General features: G+C 49.2%; 1 protein-coding gene across 10 annotated transcripts in view; it reads right to left on the bottom strand.

Annotated features, from left to right (window-relative positions):
* FAAP100 (FA core complex associated protein 100) overlaps positions 1 to 23,192 on the bottom strand; it is a 136,707-nt gene that overhangs the window by 44,902 nt on the left and 68,613 nt on the right. For 9 of the 10 annotated variants that reach the window (XM_044300086.1, XM_044300091.1, XM_044300088.1 and 6 more), the window contains 4 exons: positions 18,660 to 18,784; positions 18,129 to 18,245; positions 15,435 to 15,521; positions 1,510 to 1,709 (listed from right to left, as the gene is read on the bottom strand). In XM_044300086.1, the coding sequence (XP_044156021.1) occupies positions 1,578 to 1,709; positions 15,435 to 15,521; positions 18,129 to 18,245; positions 18,660 to 18,784 (461 nt within the window). In that variant the 3' untranslated portion in view covers positions 1,510 to 1,577. Of the gene's footprint in view, positions 1 to 1,509; positions 1,710 to 15,434; positions 15,522 to 18,128; positions 18,246 to 18,659; positions 18,785 to 23,192 lie in introns of those variants that run through there. The other variant, XM_044300095.1, reaches the window with a different exon arrangement.

The raw sequence follows: 23,192 nt of genomic DNA, 5'->3' as shown, positions 1-23,192 counted from the left end.
TCCTCAAAAGACCTCCTTCTCTCCTCTTATCACCTCTTCCCACTATCTCCTCCAAGATTTCTCCCGTGCATCCCCCATACTCTGGAACTCCCTACCCTAACATATCAGACTATCACCTACAGTGGAATCCTTCAAAAGAAACCTGAAAACTCACCACTTCAGACAAGCCTACAACCAGTTTCACCCGCACCTACTGTGTCCTTCTCACATACCATGTAGATTGTAAGCCCTCACGGGCAGGAACCTCTCTCCTTCTGTACCAGTCTGTAACTAGTTTTGTTTATGATTAGTGCGATTGTCTGTATTATGTATGTGCAGCCCTTATCATATGTACAGTGCTATGGAATGAATGGTAAATCATGGCCATCAAAAATTAGTACATGTCCTATTTTGTCAGTTTTCAAGGGGGGTGTTTTCAATGTTTCTGTGAAAAAACGGATATTGAAAACTGACCCTTTTGCAGTTTTTGCTGGTTTATTTTTCACATCGTGTGAATGTAACCTAAGGGCTGTATTAGACCTGCAGATGTAGCTGATGATTGTCAGGAAGGAAGCATTCCTTTCAGATAATCACCTGATTGTCGGTGAAGTAGACCGCTGCTATTAGATGCAGCGATCTCCTCCACAGTATGGGGAGGAGGAATGGGTAATGCCATAGCTCGTCCCTTTACATAATATCATTATCAGCCGTCAGCAGAGTGTGATTAGATGGCACGATCTGCAGCCGGCAAACCATTTTTTAGCATGCATAAAAATTGTGATTAGCCGATGTTTGCTCGCTCATCTAGTAATACTTTTACACAGTCAGATCATCACTAACGAGCGTTTCTACGAACGCTTATTAGCAGTGATCTGGATGACCCTCCGCACATCTAATACAGCCCTAAACCTGAAGTCTAGCTATAATTTTTTGTAGCTGGTCTCCTTAAGATCAGCTATTGTGAGTAGTCTCCTAGGTATTGCTTCCGGTTAGCCAGAATCCTACCCCACAATGATGAGGGGCAACACCCCAAAACTGCTGACCGTAGATGGATAACTGGTTTAAGTTTTTTCCCTTATCACATCCTTAAGGCTTGTAATTATATTTTGACATAGGGACTACTTAATATGAGGACTATAAACGAGGACACCCCTTTGCTTGGTTTTCCTTCCCTAGAGGAATATCTGGCTTTCACTGGGGTTCGGAGGTTATTTGGCATATTACTGTTTCCCAGGGAGCTTTCCACTTTGGATTGCGGTGTTGAGACGCTTAAATGAGGCTCTGCAGTATTTTTTGTAGTCTTCCCAAGATCAGCTATTGTTTTGCTTGAGTTATCTCTAATAAGAATTCCTAAGTGTTGCATTGTATTGCTGTTTACACTATGCTAAGTAATACTCAGGACGAGGACAGGTTTGTTTCATTTATGAGAAATTGATGAAGCAGAGCGTCCTTTAATAACATTTAATAGAAACATCTACATCAGACAGCGCTCACATTTCTAGCCTGGAAGTCCCATCTAATCTCAGTTACCTATCTGATCCTGAGATCTCCTGAAGCAGCTTTCCTCCTCAGTAAAGGAATGAAGATTACATTCAGACTCATACGAAGAGAAGGCCTGGATCACGCAAGTCTCTGTAGATATCAAGGAGTCTCTGGGCAGCTGCACTAGAGATAATTTCTTCATCCATACCCAGGCGCTCTCTCAGGTTCTTCACTTCTTTTATTAAAAGCTGAGAAAGAAGAATGAAACTAATCAGAGGATTTGTAATCAGATTATTGACTTCCAATTTCTAACACCAATATTCAAATCTAAGTAAACTCATTTACTCCTGATAATTTTTCTCCAGGCCCTCAACTGTCTACCACCTTAAGTTTGTAAATGGCGAAAGAAAGGAGATCTATTTTACTTCATTCAAATGAAAAATAAGCAACCCTACGTATTTATTGTATTAATTTATATAGTGCCAACGTACACGGATTGTTATCTCTCACAATCTGAATTTCAAATTAATCTATCAGTAATATCCAGAGGAATCCACAGAAAACACAGGGAGAACATACATACTCCATGCATAGGTTGCCCTTGGTCAGAGCTGAACCCAGGACCCCAGCAACTCTCTGCCTGGGGTTCCTACAAACCTCTGAGTCTCACTATCAAGCCATTTTTTTAAGTGAAAACACATGACCCCTTACTATTTCCTATATTTATTTTGTAGGAAATTGTAGTGATAAAGTCATTTTAAAAGGGAACCTATCATGGAAATAATCTTGTCCAGACAAGGACTATATACCTGATGAGGTTCAGGTTGCAAAATGTTGTTAATTTTTGGCTAGTGGACCGTCAAAATGAGTTTTAGAGGTGCATTACATAAGAAGCGTGACCCCTCCTTGCCAATGCTCTACCTTGTGTCCCATTCTCAGTCTATACACAGTGCCATGCCTATGCAAACCATGATTTGTGAGAATATCTGCATGTGAATAAGGCCGGCCGTACACAAGAGAGCTGTCAGACTATTACCCGATCCCTTTATACATATGCACGCTTGGCTGAGCCAGGATACGGCCTCAGTACAACATCAGCGGGTTCAGCAGATTAGCACTGGAGTCTGTGAGAATTTCACAGTATTTCTATGGAGCCCTGCTACATGCAGGGGCTCCAAAGAAATTACTATGCAGCAGCCTCCTGTCTCACAGGAAGACAGGGGCTGCTGCAAACACACTCCGGCTCACCTGATCACTGCTGCGGGGAGCTGGTGCACACCCAGAAGTGCGTGCTTCCGGGTTTTCAGCATTTTGATGCCCGTGGCCAGGACTGACCACGGCATCTGAAGTGTTAAATGTCCGCGATCGGCCTTACATTAGCCGCAGGTGCCTGCTGTATGAAACCTGAGCAGAGCGGGTGCCGTCTTTAAAGTCCCAACCACTGACGTAAATAGCCGTATGGCGGTCGGGAAGGGGTTAAGAAGCAATCACATGGAAGAGTATATATATATATATATATATATATATATATATTGTCAGGGATTGCTCTCTCTCAGGGGTTAGTACTCACATACATCTTCACGGACACCAGGTTTAAGGTCCAAACGGTGCATCTATTTGGCAGTCTTTACACACCAGCACAAACAAAGCAAAAGAAATACCTGCCCGTCTAGGCACTAACTAAACAAATATGACATGTCTCTCTGACTCACCTATACATCACAGTTCACACACTGCTTCAGGTGCGGCTTTCTCAGCCCAATATTCCAGCAGCCTCCAGGCTGTAGCAAATACACGTCCCACAAATTCCAGGCTATCTCCCAGCCTCGTGGCCCCTTAGCCTAGCCCGGCTGAGACCACACTCAGAGCCTCAGCAGCACTCTGTTCAAAAGTCTTCTCTCTCTCTCTCAGACTGACAGCCTGGGACAGGTTTTTATTTCCCCTTAACAATCCCAGATGCAGTGGCGTACATAGAGAAGTAAGGGCCCCATAGCAAGGATCAAACCAGGCCCCCCACACAAGGATCAAACCAGGCCATTTTTCCACTGCTTCATTTGCTAAAAGTTGTTCCTCGAGAGTCCAGACCAAGTTTTTACCTCCAGTAGAAGAGGAGATAATCTCAAGATTAGGCCCCCTCTTGTCCTGGGCCCCATAGCAGTCGCATGGTCTGCAGTTATGGTAGTTACACCTCTGCCCAGATGACACCTGGAGATCCCTCAGGCTTAGGGGAAAACAGGCCCTGGAATGGGGTGAACTGGGGAGGTCCCACTACCAAGCCTACCTTCCCCAGTCCAATAAAATGCAGCCCATGAACTACTAAAGAAAAACAGCTTCAGCTACTATGTTTGTCACCCAGTTGAGGAACCTGGGTGAGATATACACCACTTCGGGGACTTTCTCACACATTTAACTGTTCACATCACCACTAACTATATATATGGACCTGCCAGTTTATAAACAATTTTCGGAACTTGGGCACAAAGAAGGGGATCTGAAATGTATGTTGATTGATCATATCACTAACCCGTAAGGGAGCAACAGGGGGTCTCTTTTTTTATATATATATATATATATATATATATATATATATAAAAAACAACATGGGAAATCCACTCGATTTATCAATTAAATACTCTCAGACCCAATGAATTAAATGTGGATTTTATACCCTGGATTTTTTCCTAATAATTCCCCTGATGATTATTTCTGCCCAAGCTTGCTCTTGGGCTCTCTTTGGTGCTATATTTGTATATAAAAAAAAAAAAAAGGGATAAAGGTGTGAAACCAGTATCGACCCTCTTTTGCAGATTATTTTATTATGTTGATTATTTTATGACAGAAAATTACTTTTCAGAGTTACTATGTTTTCTTTCTACTGCAATGACAATAGTATTTCAGAGAAAAATTTCCAGTGTGGGTATAATGCATGGGATGTTGGATCTTTATGTACTATGAAAATAATACTCTGGTTCTACAATTAATATCGGGTACTACATAAGATGTTCAAATGCCGTTTTTTCCGACATGAGGTCTGTATTGAGCCCCTCGGTCATCCTGCCTCATGTAACATAAGGTAATTGTGTCATGTGATAGGAGCTTGTGGTTTGCTGCGAATGTGTTTGGTGTCTGTGATGCAGATACCGAGCAGCAGCATCGGCCCTCCGGTATGTCTCGTGTGCAGTGGAAGATGCAGCGAGATATGTGGAATCTCCAATTTAACTATGACTTGCAGATCTAACATCTCATTCTGTTCCCCTATTAGGCTGTTAATTAATCCTGCTTTTTTTCTGTAATTTTTTAAATGGTCTCTGAATTAAACAGTCACGTTTAAGTTGACTGTATTACCATGGTGACGCTTGCGGCTCAAGGTGCATTCCATGTGGGGCGTGACCACGTGACCCGGCGACACGCAACAACATGCGGGTTTCGCCGGGCTGCTGGGTAATGCGCTTTATAGGGAAACACTGGCACCTTGAGTGCATGCGCAGTGCATAGTATATCATGCTGAATACACGTACAGCGGGTCCATGCTGGTTTGTGGTTTCCTTATCTACACTGAACAAAAATATAAACACAACACTTTCAGTTTAGCTTGAGCTAAACTCAAAGATCTGAACCATTTTCTACATACACAAAAGACCCATTACTGTCAAATATTGTTCACAAATCTGTCTAAATCTGTGTTAGTGAGCACTTCTCCTTTGCCGAGATAATCCATCCCACCTCACAGATGTGGCATGTCAAGGTGCTGATTAGACAGCATGAATATTGCACAGGTGTGCCTTAGACTGCCCACAATATCACACAGCACAATCCCACAGATGTCGCAACGTTTGAGGGAGCGTGCAGTTGGCATGCTGACTGCAGGAATGTCTACTTGAGCTGTTGCCCGTGCAATGAATGTTCATTTCTTTACCATAAGCCGTCTCCAAAGGAGTTTCAGAGAATTTGGCAGTACATCCAACCGGCCTCGCAACCGCAGACCATGTGTAACCACACCAGCCCAGGACCTACACATCCAGCATGTTCACCTCTGTGATCGTCTGAGACCAGCCACCGGACAGCTGCAGCAACAATCGGTTTGCATAACCAAAGAATTTCTGCTTAAACTGTCAGAAACCCTCTCAGGGAAGCTCATCTGCATGCTCGTTGTCCTCATCGGGGTCTGGACTAGACTGCAGTTCGTCGTCGTAACTTGAGTGGGCAAATGCTCACATTTGATGGCGTCTGGCACATTGGAGAGACGTTCTGTTCACGGATGAGTCCCAATTTTCACTGTTCAGGGCAGATGGTAGACAGCGTGTGTGGCGTCGTGTGGGTGAGCGGTTTGCTGACGTCAACGTTGTGGATCGAGTGGCCCATGGTGGTGGTGGGGTTATTGTATGGGCAGGCATATGTTATGGACAACGAACACAGGTGCATTCTATTGATGGCATTTTGAATGCACAGAGATACCGTGACAAGATCATGAGGCCCATTGTTGTGCGATTCATCCACGACCATCACCTCATGTTGCAGCATGATAATGCACGGCCCCATATTGCAAGGATCTGTACACAATTCCTAGAAGCTGAAAACATCCCAGTTCTTGCATGGCCAGCATACTCACCGGACATGTCACCCATTGAGCAAGTTTGGGATGCTCTGGATCGGTGTATATAGCAGCGTGTTCCAGTTCCTGACAATATTGTGCAACTTTTCACAGCTACTGTGCAATATTCATGCTGTCTAATCAGCACCTTGATATGCCACACCTGTGAGGTGGGATGGATTATCTCGGCAAAGGAGAAGTGCTCACTAACACAGATTTAGACAAATTTGTGAACAATATTTTACAGTAATGGGTCTTTTGTGTATGAGTTCAGCTCATGCAAAATGGGAGCAAAACCGAAAGTGTTGCGTTTATATTTTTGTTCAGTGTATTTTGTTTTTAACTTACACCTGTGTCTACACAACTGTTGGGCATTTTAATCACTAATAATTATGTATAATAGCACAAATGAATTATCATGAATTACTTATATGAATTTTGATGATAGATTATGCTTTATTATCACTTGTGTACAGTACAGACCAAAAGTTTGGACACACCTTCTCATTCAAAGTTTTCTTTATTTTCATGACTATGAAAATTGTAGATTCACACTGAAGGCGTCAAAACTATGAATTAACTATGAATGTGGAATTATATACATAACAAAACAGTGTGAAACAACTGAAAATATGTCATATTCTAGGTTCTTCAAAGTAGCCACCTTTTGCTTTGATTACTGCTTTGCACACTCTTGGCATTCTCTTGATGAGCTTCAAGAGGTAGTCACCTGAAATGGTCTTCCAACAGTCTTGAAGGAGTTCCGAGAGATGCTTAGCACTTGTTGGCCCTTTTGCATTCACTCTGCGGTCCAGCTCACCCCAAACCATCTCGATTGGGTTCAGGTCCGGTGACTGTGGAGGCCAGGTCATCTGGCGCAGCACCCCATCACTCTCCTTCATGGTCAAATAGCCCTTACACAGCCTGGAGGTGTGTTTGGGGTCATTGTCCTGTTGAAAAATAAATGATGGTCCAACTAAACCTTGTTAAGTTCATGCCTTCAATTTTGAATAAATCCCCAACAGTGTCACCAGCAAAGCACCCCCACACCATCACACCTCCTCCTCCATGCTTCACGGTGGGAACCAGGCATGTAGAGTCCATCCGTTCACCTTTTCTGCGTCGCACAAAGACACGGTGTTTGGAACCAAAGATCTCAAATTTGGACTCATCAGACCAAAGCACAGATTTCCACTGGTCTAATGTCCATTCCTTGTGTTCTTTAGCCCAAACAAGTCTCTTCTGCTTGTTGCCTGTCCTTAGCAGTGGTTTCCTAGCAGATATTCTACCATGAAGGCCTGATTCACACAGTCTCCTCTTAACAGTTGTTCTAGAGATGTGTCTGCTGCTAGAACTCTGTGTGGCATTGACCTGGTCTCTAATCTGAGCTGCTGTTAACCTGCGATTGGTGACTCGGATGAACTTATCCTCCACAGCGAGGTGACTCTTGGTCTTCCTTTCCTGGGGCGGTCCGCATGTGAGCCAGTTTCTTTGTAGCGCTTGATGGTTTTTGTGACTGCACTTGGGGACACTTTCAAAGTTTTCCCAATTTTTCAGAGTGACTGACCTTCATTTCTTAAAGTAATGATGGCCACTCGTTTTTCTTTACTTAGCTGCTTTTTTCTTGCCATAATACAAATTCTAACAGTCTATTCAGTGGGACTATCAGCTGTGTATCCACCTGACTTCTGCACAACGCAACTGATGGTCCCAACCCCATTTATAAGGCAAGAAATCCCACTTATTAAACCTGACAGGGCACACCTGTGAAGTGAAAACCATTTTAGGTGATTACCTCTTGAAGCTCATCAAGAGAATGCCAAGAGTGTGCAAAGCAGTAATCAAAGCAAAAGGTGGCTACTTTGAAGAACCTAGAATATGACATATTTTCAGTTGTTTCACACTTTTTTGTTATGTATATAATTCCACGTGTTAATTTATAGTTTTGATGCCTTCAGTGTGAATCTACAATTTCCATAGTCATGAAAATAAAGAAAACTCTTTAAATGAGAAGGTGTGTCCAAACTTTTGGTCTGTACTGTACATGAATTGTGCTTTATTCACTAATTATGTTCAATGATTAATTACTGTGGGGATGTATAAGGAGATTTTTGTGAAACTCACCTGTAAAATCTTTTTCTCGTCTTTTCCATTGGGGGACACAGACCATGGGGTATAGCTTAGAGGTATTAGTAGGAGGGACACTATGCAAATGAAAGAGCTCCTCCTCCTCGGGCTATACCCCCCGACTCCACCAGGAGGAACTCAGGCGTTGCACAAGCAGTAGGAGAAGGAGCAAGAAAAAATCATGGAAACCATCGGACCAAGCCATAAGGTCCAACCAGAAACAGAAAACTGAACTAAAGACCCCTCCTGCAACAGGAATAATGGGTGGGAGCTGTGTCCCCCAATGGAAAAGACGAGAAAAAGATTTTACAGGTGAGTTTCACAAAAATCTCCTTTTCTCGTACTTTTTTCCATTGGGGGACACAGACCATGGGACGTCCAAAAGCAGTCCATGGGGTGGGAAAAAATATCAGCACCGCCAGGAGGAACGCCCAACGGTCAAACAGGAACCACAGCCTGCAAAACCCTGCGGCCAAAGCCGCATCAGCCGAGGCCAGTGAATGCAACTGACAAAAATTTGCAAAGGTATGCAAGGACGACCAGGTGGCCGCCGTACACAGCTGAGACGCAGAGGCACGATTGCGTCTTGCCCAGGAAGCCCCCACCGCCCTAGTGGAGTGAGCGGCAATCCTAGCCGGGGGAACTCCACCACAAGCGCGACAAGCCGCGGAAATAGCCAAGCAGATCCAGAGCGCCATGAACGGCGGACGGAAGCAGTAGCCGCGAGATACACCTTCAGGACCCGTACAACATCCAGGGAATGCAGAGTGCGTTCCTTGGGGTTAGCCGGAGAAGGACAAAAGGAAGGCAGGACAAGATCCTCATCAAGGTGGAAGGGAGAGACCACCCTGGGCAAAAAGAAGGGGACTGGACGGAGCACAACTTAATCCTGGTGGAAAACCAGAAAGGCTCCTGACAGGAAAGAGCGGCCAGCTTCGACACCAGTCTGACTTAAAAGCTCGTGATGGGATGTGAACTCACAGCCACTGCATAATAGCCCAGAACTTTAATCACTACGCTATGTAGCTGTATCAGAAGCTATGGTCACAAGGAAGACCACTTTCCAGATGAGAACAGTCAGAGAGACCCTCCTCAAAGGCTCGAAGGGGGCCGACTGCAGAGCGCGCAGAACCAAATTGAGATCCCAAGGAGACAAAGGGGGAACATACGGGGAACCGAATGCGCCACCCCCTGAAGAAAGGTCACCACCGGACCCTTAAGAGCAAGGGACCTCTGACGGCCCGCGCCGAAACCTGACCTTACAGGGAACTAAGCGACAGTCCCTGCACAAGCCCAGACTGAAGAAAAGACAGTACCATCAAGATGGAAAAACGAAGGGGAGGGAACCCCGAACCCTCACAAAAGGACAGGAAAGCCATCCAGGTACGATAGTAAATCCGGGAGGAAGAAGACTTCCCCGGACTGATCATGGTCCTAACCACTGAATCCGAGAACCCCATCTTCATCAGGATGGCGGTTTCAACAGTCACGCCGGTAAACGAAGAGACTGTAAATTCTGGTGGAAGAACGGGCCCTGAGACAGTAGGTCCTGTCTGTCGGGAAGAGACCATGGGGCGTCCGCCAGCAACCGAGCCACGTCCGAAAAACCACGCGCGACGAGGCCACTCTGGGGTGATGAGAACGGTCGGATTCCCTTCCGCCTCGAACTGGCGTAGACCCTTTGGTAGGAGAGGAAAACAGAGGAGGCTGAAGTCCTGCCACGGAGACACCTGCGCATCCATCCGTACGCCTTCGGATCTCGGGCGCGAGCCAGGACCACTGGGATCTTGTTGTTGAACCCGGACGCCATTAAGTCCACATCCGGACGGTCCCATCTGTGGCAGATTTCTTCGAACCCTTCTGGATGCAGTGACCACTCGCTTGGATCCACCTTGTTGTGGCTTAGAAAGTCCGCTGTCCAGTTGTCCACTCCTGGAATGTAAACTGCTGACAACACCGGAACGTGCGTCTCCGCCCACGTCAGAATTCTCTTCACCTCCTGCATCACCATCCGGCTGCGGGTCCCGCCCTGATGGTCGATATAGGCCACGGCCGCGGCATTGCCCGTTTGAACCCGCACTGGGAGGCCCGCAAGGAGAGAGGTCCAATAGGAGAGAGAGAGCGGAAAAAATCGCCCTCAGTTCCAGAAAGTTGATTGGAAGGCGAGACTCTGCCGCCGACCAAATCCCTTGAACCGTGCGAGACTGGAAAACGCCCCCCCAACCCAGGATGCTGGCATCGGTGGTGACGATCGTCCAGGAGAATGCGAGAAAGGAACTCCCCGACCTCAGGTTCATTGGGAACAGCCACCAAGGGAGAGCTGCCCGAACCCGCTGAAAGGTAAAGGATCTCCTGTTGCGCCAGGCGAGTGTGAAACTGGGCATATGGAAGGCCTCGAAAAAGGCTACCATAAGACCCAGGACCTGCAAGTATTCCCGAATGGAGAGGCACGGGGAGCGCAGCAGATGCGACACTGCCCCCTGGATCTGGGAGGACTTGAAGGCTGGCAGAATACTTTGGCAGCCGAGGTGTCCAAAATCATCCTCCGGAAGGAGAGCCTCTGGGACGGGAAGAGGCAGGAGTTTGGGAAAGTTACCAGCCAGCCGAACCGTTCCAGAGTCTGAACAGTGATCCGGACGCTGTCCTTGGTCTGCGGTAGAGAGGGGGGCCTCTATCCGGATATCGTCCCGATAGGGCAGCAAAGGAATGCCCCTGGTACGAAGAAGCGCCATGAGCGGTCCAGGACCGTGGCAAGGACCCGCGGGGTGGTCGCCAACCCGAAGGAAGGGCGACAAACTGACAGTGTCGACCCTTAATGGCGAAGCGCAGGAATCGATGGTGGGATTCCGCAATCGGGACATGTGATAGGCCTAGGAGCAGCAGGGCGGGCTGACTGGGCCCTCTAGTGCCGGGAAGGCTGGTGTAAAGGAAGGCCTCTTTGCGGGCGACCTGAGACCCCCGGCGGAGGAAGCAGGCGATGGCCTACCAGATGAGAAACGGCAAAAGGCATGCAGAGATGAACTCGTCCAGCTGATCCCCATAAGGTCTGGAAACCCCAAAGGGGAGATTAGCAAGGGAACGCTTGGTGGAGGCGTCAGCGTCCCACACCTTCAATCAGATCTCTTCGCGCTGAGTGACAGAGATGGCCAACCTGCGGGCAAAGAGGGAAACAATGTCCCTAGAAGCTTCGCAAAGAATCTTAGAAGCCTGAGACATCTGGAGAACCAACTCCAGTGTGTCAGTAGCCGCATCTCGTACCGCCAGTTCCTGGTGGTGGTGCTGTAACCACACCGAGAGAGCACTGGCTACCCCTGCTGAGTGAAAGGTAGGTCACAGGGACGCGCTGCCAGCGAAAAAAGGACCTGGAAGAGAATCTATGCGTCTGTCTACAGCATCCTGGAAAGAGGAACTGACTAAGACAGGAAGGGCCATATAATTGGCTAATCCGGCCACCGGAGGATCCACCTTAGGGGGAGGAGACACCTCTCCTCGCCGTCAGCAGGGAAAGGAAAGTATATTCATGCGCTGGGTGGTCGAGAACCTTATTAAGACTACCCCAGGCCCTGGACATGACCGCGGAAAAATCCCTCATGGACCGGGAACATGGTAGTCTCCGACTGCCTGGACGGAAAAAGGGGGAACTCCTGACCAGTGGAAGGAGGAGAATCCCCTCGGAGAATAAAGGTGTCTCGGACAGTCGCCACTAAGTCAGCCACCCTGGTGGAGAGCTTAGGCGAGGGGTCCCGCTCCATGACCTAATCAGAGCCGGAAATTCCCCTTCAGACTTGCGCTCCCTAAGGGAGGGGAGAGTCGCCCGAACGCGCCTCTAGACGAGGGGGGGGGGGCCGGAGCCATCCGAGGAGGGATGCTGCTGCTCACGCTCCCTGTTAGTAGTCGGGCGTCTTCTGTGGAAAACCACTTAGAGAGGTGGTTGGCGTCACAGGATTTGAAAATGCCCCAAAAAGGACCTGGCTCGTCCGAGCCGGATAATTCCCCTTCGGATTACTCTCCCTAGGGAGGGGGAAGAGCAGTCCGAAAGCGCCACAGGCGAGGTGAGGGGGGTGGAGAGACGGAGACATCCGAGGTGGGATGCTGCCGCTCACGCTGCCTCTTTGTAGTCAGGCACCCACTGTGGGGACCACTGAGAGAGATGGAGTCGTTAGCGCCACAGGATTAAAGGACATGGTTGCCTTGGCGACTAAGACCAATTTAGCGGCCGCGCTGGACATGGCAGATGCCCAAGCGGGGACCGCAGGCTCCCAGGGACGTGGAGGACGGGTGGAGGAGGGGGGTAAGGCAGGGATGCAGGTAATACTTATCTGCTCCTGCAGATCTTCTCCCTCGACTCCAGGACCAGCAGGGATGCACCTCTTCAGGCTTCTGACTCCTTGTCCAGGAGTGCAGTGTTCTGGTGGAGGGTGGCAGCAGGAGACCCAGTAGCTGGTGGGATACCGGAGCTGCAGGTCGAGCCCGGATCCACTTGTCTTCTTTGGGGGGCAATGGAGGCAGCCAGGCAGCGTCCAAGGACGGCGGCGGGCACTCCACGGGGGACCAGGAAGGCGCCATGCCGACCTGTGTCCCCATCTAGAAAGAAAATAACAAAACGGAGTAGAGTGATGAGGAGCTGCACGGCCGTGAGCAAACAGAGTCTCCGATGTAAGGAGAGTCAGAGCGGCATGCCGAGGCTCCGCCCCCCCGAACGCGTCATTATGGCGCGAAAAAAGCGTGTGAAATAAGCGTGCGAAAATATGCGCGGAAAATAAGCGCACGCGCGAAAATATGCACGAAAATAAGCGCGGTGCAGCAGGGGTTAACGAGGCCATGGAGGAGCGGCCTGCCGGCGGGCGCTGAGAGAGCGCAGCAGCCAAGGCCCGACGAGAGAAGCGCTGAAGCCCACAGTTTAAGGGGGAAGAGATGCCAGTACTCCAGTGCCAAAATGAAGAAAGTGCCCCATCAGGATCCTTCTTCAAGCTCACCCAGGTAGCCACAGACAAACAGACACAGAGGGAGGGGGAGGGACTGGGCAATACTTATCTGCTCAGCATGCTCCCTCGATGTCCAGACCAGCAGGGATGCGCCTCTTCAGACTTCTGACTCCAATCCAGGAGAACAGTGCTCTGGAGGAGGGTAGGCAGCAGGCGTCCCAGCAGCTGGTGGGATGCCAGAGCTGACATGTTGAGCCTGGATCCACTTTTCTTCTGTGGGGGGATGGGAGGTAGCCAGGACACGTCGAAAGACGGTGGCAGACACTCCACGGGGGCCAGGAAAGCGCAATGCTGACCTGCGTCCCCATCTGAAAACAGAAAAAAATAACAAACAGGAGAAGAGTAAGCGTCACCTCCTTGGACAGACACTAAGCAAAGACTGAGTTCCTCCTGGTGGAGTCGGGGGGTATAGCCCGAGGAGGAGGAGCTCTTTCATTTGCATAGTGTCCCTCCTACTAATACCTCTAAGCTATACCCCATGGTCTGTGTCCCCCAATGGAAAAAAGTACGAGAAATATAGTTGCACATGGCACCATTGTATTTTGTCACTGCTTGAGAAAAGTCCCAGTAAGGCCTCTTTCACTCGGGAGGCCCAGATTTGCTCCGGATGCGTCGCGTGTGCATTGCGGGAAACCCACGCGAGTGCGCACGCAATTTCAGTAAGTTTTGACTGTGATTGCGTTGTTCAGTTTTTTTATCGAGCGGGTGCAATGCATTTTGCACATGTGTGATAAAAAACTGAATGTGGTACCCAGACCCGAACCCGGACTTCTTCACTGAAGTTCAGTTTTGGGTTAGGTGTTCTGTAGATTTTATTATTTTCCCTTTATAACATGGTTATAAGGGAAAATAGTAGAATTCTTAACACTGAATGCTTACTAAAAGTGGCTTGAGGGGTTAAAAAATAATAATAAATAACTCGCCTCATCCTTTTGTTCGCGCAGCCGGCATTTTCTTGTTTCTTCTTCTTTCAGGACCTGCAAAAGGACCATTGATGACGTAATCGTGCTCACCACGTGGTGAGCGTGGTCACGTCAGCGCAGGTCTGCTGAATCTACGTGCAGGTCTATCTTCATTCAGCAGGACCTGTGCTAGTGTGACCAGGCTCACCACGTGGTGAGTACGATAACGTCATCAAAAGGTCCTTTTTCAGGTCCTGAAAGAAGAAGAAACAAGAAAATGCCGGCTGCGCGAACAAAAGGATGAGGCGAGTTATTTATTATTATTTTTTAACCCCTCAAGCCACTTTTAGTAAGCATTCTGTATTAAGAATTCTATTTTCCCTTATAACCATGTTATAAGGGAAAATAATACAGTAAGTTGACTTACATAGTCTCCTAGCAACCATGCGTGAAAATCGCACTGCATCCGCATTTGCTTGCAGATGCTTGCGATTTTCACGCAGACCCATTCATTTCTATGAAAAACGCAGAATATGGAACATGCGTGAAAACCACCGCTCATCTGAACAGCCACATTGAAGTGAATGGGTCTGTATTCAGTGCGGGTGCAATGCGTTGCCGTGGAATTTTTCTACTAATTTTCTACTAATAGATATATAGATATAGAGATATAGATAGATATATATATATAGATATAGAGATATAGATAGATATATATAGATATATATATATATATATATATATATATATATATATATATATATATATATCTCTATATATATATTCCAAATAAATTTTTACTTTACATATTTAACATCAAGGAGTTTCATGTGTTAATGTAATGAAAAGCCTTGAATTATAACACTAGTTTTTTTTCTTAAAGGGTTAATCCCATCATGGCACAGATACACCAAAAATGTCTGATAGGTGCAAGTGCCAGGAGTGGGACTGGCATCTATCTCAAGAACAAAGATCCCCCCTGACCCCCGTCTCCGGGCTGCTGTGGATAAAGAATTGGCCGTACAGGTGTGGTTCTCTCCTTTCACCTCCAGGGGAGTTTCGAAAATAAACTGCATGCTGACTCAGCTATTTTTAGGCCTCCCATAGAAGTGAATGGACAGAACCACGCATGCCCGGCCATCTCTCCATTCAAAGCAAGTGCGAGATGGGGTCAGTGGCACCAGTACCTATCACACTTTAATGGCATATCCTATGCCGAGATGAGAATAACCTTCAAGAAGAAAAGCAAGTCTTCGAATCCAAGTCCTTTACACAAAGTGACTTGGGCGAATGTTCACATCTATCAGACATTTACGGTATATACTGTGAATAATGCTTTAAATCAGTAACAAATAAGAAGTGACTTACCTCATGAGCACCGAACAGCTGCTGAATCTTCCCTAAATTCAGATCAGGGGAATGACACTCACTGTTTGGCTTATCTTGAAATAATATCTTGGAAATAAAATGAGACCACCAGAGTGTTGAATGACTAATGAGCTGCTATGCCTGACCAATAAAAAAAACTTTTACATTTGTCTTCTGAAAGAGAAATATCACTGAAACAGAATGAAGACTAATCTCTAAGGACCTGTAAAATCCCCTGACATGTCAGCTTAGTAACTCTTTGCATTCCCCGTGAAATAACAATTCGGTAGCATCTATTCATATGACTCATGAGCCATATCTCCATTATACCCATTAGAAATGTATGAATGAACTGCCAGGAGTCTGCAATAAGCATCCTTCTGGGTGTTACCAGTTAGGGACGGGTCCCAGCACAGTCTGACACTCGAATGTGGTCCACATACAATAAGAAATGAACTCACCTGCTCGGGTCCAATCACCACGGCTCTATTAAATGATGCATAAAGGCAGAGATGCCCAACCTGCGGCCCTCCATGTGTTTCAAGACTCCCAACATGCTGTATGCTGTCCGGGCATGCTGGGAGTTGTAGTTTTGCAATAGCTGAAAGGCCGCAGGTTGGACATCCCTGCATAAAGGCATGAACTGCAGATGAGCTGCCTGTAGGATTAAAGGGGTTGTCTCCTCACAGAGGTCTTGCAGGTGCGGGGCCAACTGCTGGGACTAGGGCTGAAACGATTACTCGATTTAATTGAGTAATTCGACACAAAATAATCCTCGATGCAAATTTTTTGCATCGAGGATTCGTTTGTGTCATGTGACCATGGAGCGGGAGTGAAGCGCTTGCTATTGCTCACCGCTCCGTGGTCACCCGCTGGCCCGCACCGCGCTGTACTGAATCCTGACACATCATCAGGTCATAGTGCACGTAAGCGCGCACTATGACCCGACGCTGTGTGCTGAGTGGCTGGCAGCGGAGGAGGCGGGGCGCGAGTGGCGGTACAGATTAGAACTGCTGGCTGCTGGTTATCGGCGGAAGGCTGGTAAGTGGCTGCATGTGTGGAGGGGCACTGTGTGATTAGTGCTCACCATGTGTGTCCCAGCACGGAGAACGAGAACCCCTATGATAACACGTTTACCACCGTACTCCTGTAGTCTGTTCCCACAGAGGAGCAGACTACCAGAGTACACTGTATGCCGGAAACCCGCCGGATCCCATTGTAGTGAACAGGAGATGTGAATCTAGCCTTACTCACTCTCACAATCTCCCCACCTCTGCTGTTCTGATGCTTTGGTCCCATCTGGTCCCTAGTCCCAGCTCAACATACAGGAAATTCCCACTCAGGCAATTACTGGCTAAGGTGGTCCACGGTTGCGTCGCTGTGTGTCAAGCCAGAACCAGGAAGTGGAGAGCAGCGGGCACCAGAACAGCAGTGTCTGGGAATTGGTGAAGGCGAGCAATGCTTATTTTTCATTTCTAGCCTATGGTATTCTGGAACTTTTTTTTTCTCCCCCTAGAAAACACCTTTTTTTTTTATTTTATTTCTTGGGTTTATAGATACTGTATGCCTCTTATATAGCAACACAACTTCACACTGCTAGACACCAAAGCATACAATTTGTAACAGACCACCGCTTATCATGTGCTTTTTTAATTTTGTTTTCTTCTCATGTGACAGCGGGAATGTTGGGTGGAGCATGGACTTCTAGTTAGAGCTGTGTCACCTGTGCCGGAATGGCCAGAGGATGATAGGGGTAGTAGTGCTCACTGGCCTTGTTTAGAGGGGCTGATGATTGGCAGCATAGGGTGTTAGAGCACCCCCTGTCGTTAGTGGCTGGTTCAGCGTGGTTTGGGTTTTGTTTCCTTTTAGTTTCTGATGTGGGTATATCCCTGCACTGTGACATCACTGTGCGCACTATCCCTGCACTGTGACATCACTGTGCGCACTATCCCTGCACTGTGACATCACTGTGCGCACTATCCCTGCACTGTGACATCACTGTGCGCACTATCCCTGCTGAGCTGATGGCACAAGGAGAGAGAGCTGATGGCACTGGGGGAGAACGAAGGGCGTTGGGGACTGATGGCAGGGGGTCTGGTGAGTTTTTATAAAGGAAAACAGTCTATTAATTCATTTTTTCTTATTAGAATACTCGATTAATCGTAAAAAATAATCGATAGAATACTCGATTTCTAAAATAATCGTTTACTGCAGCCCTAGCTGGGACCCGCACCTATATCGAGAAGGGGCCCTGAAAATGTTGGGAGGGCGCACTGCACATGCGCAGCCGCCCTCCATTCATTTTCTATGGGGCTGCTGAAAATAGCAGAGTGCTGGCTCGGCTAATTCCGTCGGCGCCATAGAAGTGAATGGGGAGCGCGCTTGGTGGTGGTCAGATCGGAGTCCTCCGGCCACCACCTTGCGGGTCTCCGTTCCAGATATAGGTTCGGTTCCCAGCAATGGAACCCGCACCTATAAGACAATGGGGGCATATCCTAGCAATATGCCCCCATTGTCTGTGATGAGACAAACCCTTTAATCTCGTCTGCCCAGTCACTGGACAGAAGACTCATTGATCCTACACTGAGAACATGTATATAAGTAATAGGTCCCCAGAAATCAACACTTGGGTCTCTCATATATAATAAACAATATACACAATCTTTTTGACTCCTGCTTGAAATACATTTTTACCTTGAATCGGCTGAGGACAGCCAGATGTAAAGAAGCCACAACATGTAAATGAGAGCTTAAAATTTCCACCTCGATAGCTTGGATGGATCCTTCTGACAACAGATCTGACACCGATATCTAAAGGAAGTGAAGGCACTGTATGTCACTTTTATGTTGAGGCTGCTTTTGGGTGTTAAAAAATAACTTTATAATACACAGTTTTTAGACGTTTTGCCCTGATGTGATAACTGGGGAAAACCAGGGGTATGGTAGAGGCTGCATCACAAACATCGGTGTAATGTATAGGAGACAGACATACGGATGCAGACAGCACACTGTGATGCCCGCAACTTTTGCGACCCAACTGAAGTGAATGGGTCTGCATCCAACCAGCAATAAATGCTGATAGGATGCAAGCAAAAACCATGGTCATGTGCATGAGCCCTTAACCTGTAATGAGAAACTCACTAGGAAAACACGTATTCCCCATTCATATGCATCTTCTGTGTAGTTTACATAGTCTGGATATCAGACTCACACAGAATAACTAACCTCTTGAACCCGGATACAAAACTTCTTTCCATCTGGGGTTGAACCTTTAACCTCCTGTACATCTTGCTCCTTTACCAACACCTCTGGCAACAGCCAATGCAGTACAACAGAGCAGAGGGACATCTCTGAAGGGAAAACGAGATTTTTGTATAACTTACCAGTAAAATCTCTTTCTCGCTCTTTCCTTGGGGGACACAGAAGACCTTGGGTATAGCTCATCTCCATAGGAGGCGTGACACTAAGTGAAAGCTGTTAAGCCCCTCCTCCACAGCTATACCCTCAGCCTGGAGAGAGAGACTGCCAGTTGCGTGTCCAAGTAGTGAAAAAAGGCAAAGTCTAAAAGTGGAACCAACAAGCCAACTACCCAACGGGTAACACAAACTCGGAAACCGTGTAGAGAAAAACAAATGAATGGGTGGGTGCTGTGTCCCCCAAGGAAAGAGCGAGAAAGAGATTTTACTGGTAAGTTATACAAAAATCTCGTTTTCTCGCCCAGTTTCCTTGGGGGACACAGAAGACCTTGGGACGTTCAAAAGCAGTCCAAAAGGGGAGGGACCACAGCACCAAGGCGAAGCACCCGAAGGCATCCAGGAACCGCCGCCCGCACACCCAGGCGGGCCAAGGCAGCACCCGCCAAAGCCCGAGTAAGTCCCCTGCAGAACTCGGTAAGGCGTGCAAGGAAGACCAGTGGCCACCTTGCCCAAATGCATGGCCGAAGCCCAATGCCTCCGGCCCAGGAGGCACCGACCGCTCTGGTGAAATGAATGGTGACATCAAGGCAGACCCCTGCCCCTGGTGCGGCAACCTCAGCAATAGCCAATCTGATAAAGCTGAGAAAAGCCATCCCGGAGGCAGTCAACCCTAAGCACGGACCGCCTGGAAACACAAGAGACCGAACATCGACAAGAGTCGGAGATCTCCAAGCAAAAACTGCAAAGCCCAAACAACATATAGGCAAACACCACCTTCAGAAGGAAGGAAGACATGGGATGTAGAACAACCCTGACCTGGGGAAAGACAGAAGGCTCGGAACAAGAAGGGCCGCCATTCAGGCACCCGTCCGAGACACGACGGCTACGGAAACAACCGTACAGGACAGAAGAGGTAGAGAGAACTTCTGTAACTGCTCCAAGGGAAAGATTGGAGCGCCGAGAACTCAGCATGCAGCTCCCAGGGCGGTACCGGAGGACAGTACAGAGGAACCAAAGAGCCACTCCGAGGAAGAAGGTCTGGACAGGCCCCGAGGGCCAGGGAACGCTGGAAGAGGAAGGACAGCGCCGACACTTGACACTTCAAGCAAAAGAGTCCCAGTCCCAGGTCCAGGCCGGACTGGAGAAAGACAGAACCATGGGGAGGAGAAGGGCAGAGTGGGGAATGCCCAGCTACCCACAGACACCCAGACAAAAACCCCTAAGTCCAACGACAGATCCTGGACGAAACACAGCCAGGAGCGAACAGTAGCGAGCCCGCTGGAGTCACCTGGGCAAGCGGGTAAAAACCCAATGTGACCAGGCGCAGACCAGTAACACGGGCAGAAGGGTCGGCAAAACTGGTCCCGTCGGCCTCCGAGCAACGTTGTCCCGTATCCACCCGGAGTGGGGGAGCAGAAGGACAGACGGAAGGGAACCGAAGGGTCCGCCCAGCATCCGCCAGATGCCAGGACAAGACAGGCTAAAGTCCATGCTGATGTAGCCACCACAGGAAGACTATCTACAGTCCTGGTGTGGGAGATCTAAGGACAATCTGGACCGAAGGGCAGTCCCCCCAAGTTACCAGAAGGTAAGTCTACAGCAGGACCATAGCCTAGAACGGAAGCGCAATCTGCACCCAGCGGGAGGACAGAACGCGGTAGACCCAGCAAGAGGCACACAGCTAATACAGCCAGTGTGAACAAGGGAGACAGTACGAGACCAAAGGAACACCGGAATCATCCACATGAACAACCATGCTCCCCCCAGAGGGGAGGACAGTGAAGGGACAGCCTCTGAAGCCTGGCCGGGGCAGAAGCCACATCGGAGCGATCTGTACCGAACGGGGAGCCAAACAGAGCCGGCGAGACAAGGTAGTCGAGACAGAGGCCGGCATCACACCCTCCAACCGAAAGGAGGAGTGGGCAGCAGGGAAGCCATAGGACAGCCCAAAAGCAGAACCCTGCTACACTGTGAGACGCCCGGTTCACCGCCTCGCAGAAGGCAAATACCCTGAAGAACCCAAGGTGGAGGTCCTCCGGACCTGGGTAATCGAGCATCCAAGAGAAGTTGGGTGATCCTCCCGAGAAGAGTGGCCCGAACCTGGTAGCAGATCAGACCGAAGCGTAGAGGGCGCCAAGAGGAAGGACTCATACCACACTGCATCCGAAGAGGAGGAAATGGTAGTAGGCGAAGGAACCATAGTCCCGCCAGAGCCAACGAAGAATCCGAGGGGCGCTGCAGACAACAGCACGCATCGAGGAACCACGAACACTTCCCGGGAGGAAGGGCCAACGAAATTAATGAGTACCACCCAGCTCGATGCAGTAGAGAGCATAGAGCCCTCCGGGTCAGGTGGACAGAACGATCTCTGTAGAGACGAGTGCAAGGCTTGCGGCAAGTAACCCAAGAGAACAAAGGGATGTCGCAGGAAGGAGGGGAGGCATACGTACGAGCAGCCCCGTAAGCAGTGAGAAGGCCAACCCACCTACGGGAGGAGAAGGCATAAACGGCCCAAACAACGCACATGAAACGGCCGCTCCCTGCAAAAAAGTCACTCAGAGAAGAGGGCCAGCCACAGAGTGCCCCAGCATCTATGGAAGTGCAAAGTGCAACCTGAAAGGGAGTTATGCACAAGCCTAGCATGGCACGCGATGGAACGTAAGCAGTCCGCCCCGAAAGGGGGGAAATGTACCTGGCAAACTGCAGTCGGCAAGAGTGCAAAGGCCCACCCCAAAAGGGGGTGACGCCTAAGGCCGTACCTACTCCAGAGACATAGGACATACCATATAATCCAGCAGGAACGCAGGAGGTCCACCTAGTGAAAGGGGGACATGCACAGGGTTATCCTAGCATTAAGAGAGCGTGCAATAATTCCCCCAACACCGAACTTTGTGAGAGTGCAACCACTCCGCCAATGAAGGGGACATGTACAAGTCCAGCACAGCACGTACAAGGACAGCCGTGAATCTCATGAGCGTGCAAAAGTCCGCCCATGGAATGAGGGGTGGTCACGCACAAGGCCAGCACCGAATCAAATGGGAGTGCAAGCGTTCCACCCATGTTAGAGGCCATGCTCATGGCCAGCAACGTATCCGGCTAGAGTGCAGTATGCCGCCCGGAAAAAAGGGGGGGGGGGGGCATGCACATGGCCAGCATCTCATCCAGGGAGAGTGAGAGCACCCTGCCATGTACGGGAGTCATGCACATAGCCAGCAACGTACTGGCGAGAGACAAACACAGTCAGTGAGAATGTGTGTATGTCGCCTGAGGAAGGGAGGCATGCCCATGGCCGGCAGCGAATCCAGTGAGAGTGCGTACACCGCCCACGGAAGAGGGGCCATGCATATGGCTGACAGCGGATCCAGCGAGAGTGCAAGCACCCCGCCATGGAAGGGGTTCATGCACATGGCCAGCAACGCACCTGCGAGAGAACAACCACAGACAGAGGGAGTGTATGTATGCCTCCTGAGGGAAGGAGGCGTGCCCAAGGCCGGCAGCGAATCCAATGAGAGTGCAGCATACCACCTATGGAAGGGGGTCATGCTATGGCCAGCCGCGAATCCAGTGAAAGTGCAGCGTTCCGCCTATGGAAGCGTGTCGTGCACCTGGCCAGCACCGCATCCGGTGAGAGTGCAGGTTTCCGCCTAAGAAAAGGGGGACATGCACATGATCGGCAACAAATCCAGTGAGAGTATAGCGTTCCGCCAATGGAAGGGGGTCACGCACATGGTCGACCGCGAATCCAGCGAGAGTGCTGCGTTCCGCCATGGAAGGGGGACGTGCACATGGCCAGTACCGTATCCGGTGAGGGTGCAGTATTCCGCCTATATAAGTTGGTCACGCACACGGCCGGCAGCGAATCCAGTGAGTGCAGCGTTCCGCCTATGGAAGGGGGACGTGCACATGGCCAGCACCGTATCTGGTGAGAGTGCACTATTCCGCCTATGGAAGGGGGTCACGCACACGGCTGGCAGCGAATGCAGTGAGAGTGCAGCGTTCCGCCTATGGAAGGGGGTCGTGCACATGGCCAGCACCGTATCCGGTGAAACTGCAGCAATCCGCCTAAGAAGGTGGGTCATACACAGAGCCAGCCCGCAGCCAGGGAGAGTGCAGTATCCCGCCTAGGAAGGGGGTCATGCCCATGGCAGGCACCATACCTGGAGAGGGTGACGAATGCTGCCTACAGAACTGACCGCATGCACTTGGCCCGCGCTGCATCCCGGGAGAGGGCAAGAAACCGCCTAAAAGGGGAAATGCACCTGGCAGCGACGCAGGCTGGGAGCGCGAAACCATGCCGCCTATGGAAGGGGGGCATGCAGACAGGTAGTACTACTGCGATGAG

The sequence above is a fragment of the Bufo gargarizans genome, chromosome 6 (assembly GCF_014858855.1).
Source record: "Bufo gargarizans isolate SCDJY-AF-19 chromosome 6, ASM1485885v1, whole genome shotgun sequence".
Classification (NCBI taxonomy): domain Eukaryota; kingdom Metazoa; phylum Chordata; class Amphibia; order Anura; family Bufonidae; genus Bufo; species Bufo gargarizans.
Note: the sequence above shows the minus strand (reverse complement) of the source record. Positions and strands in the feature narration are given on the sequence as shown.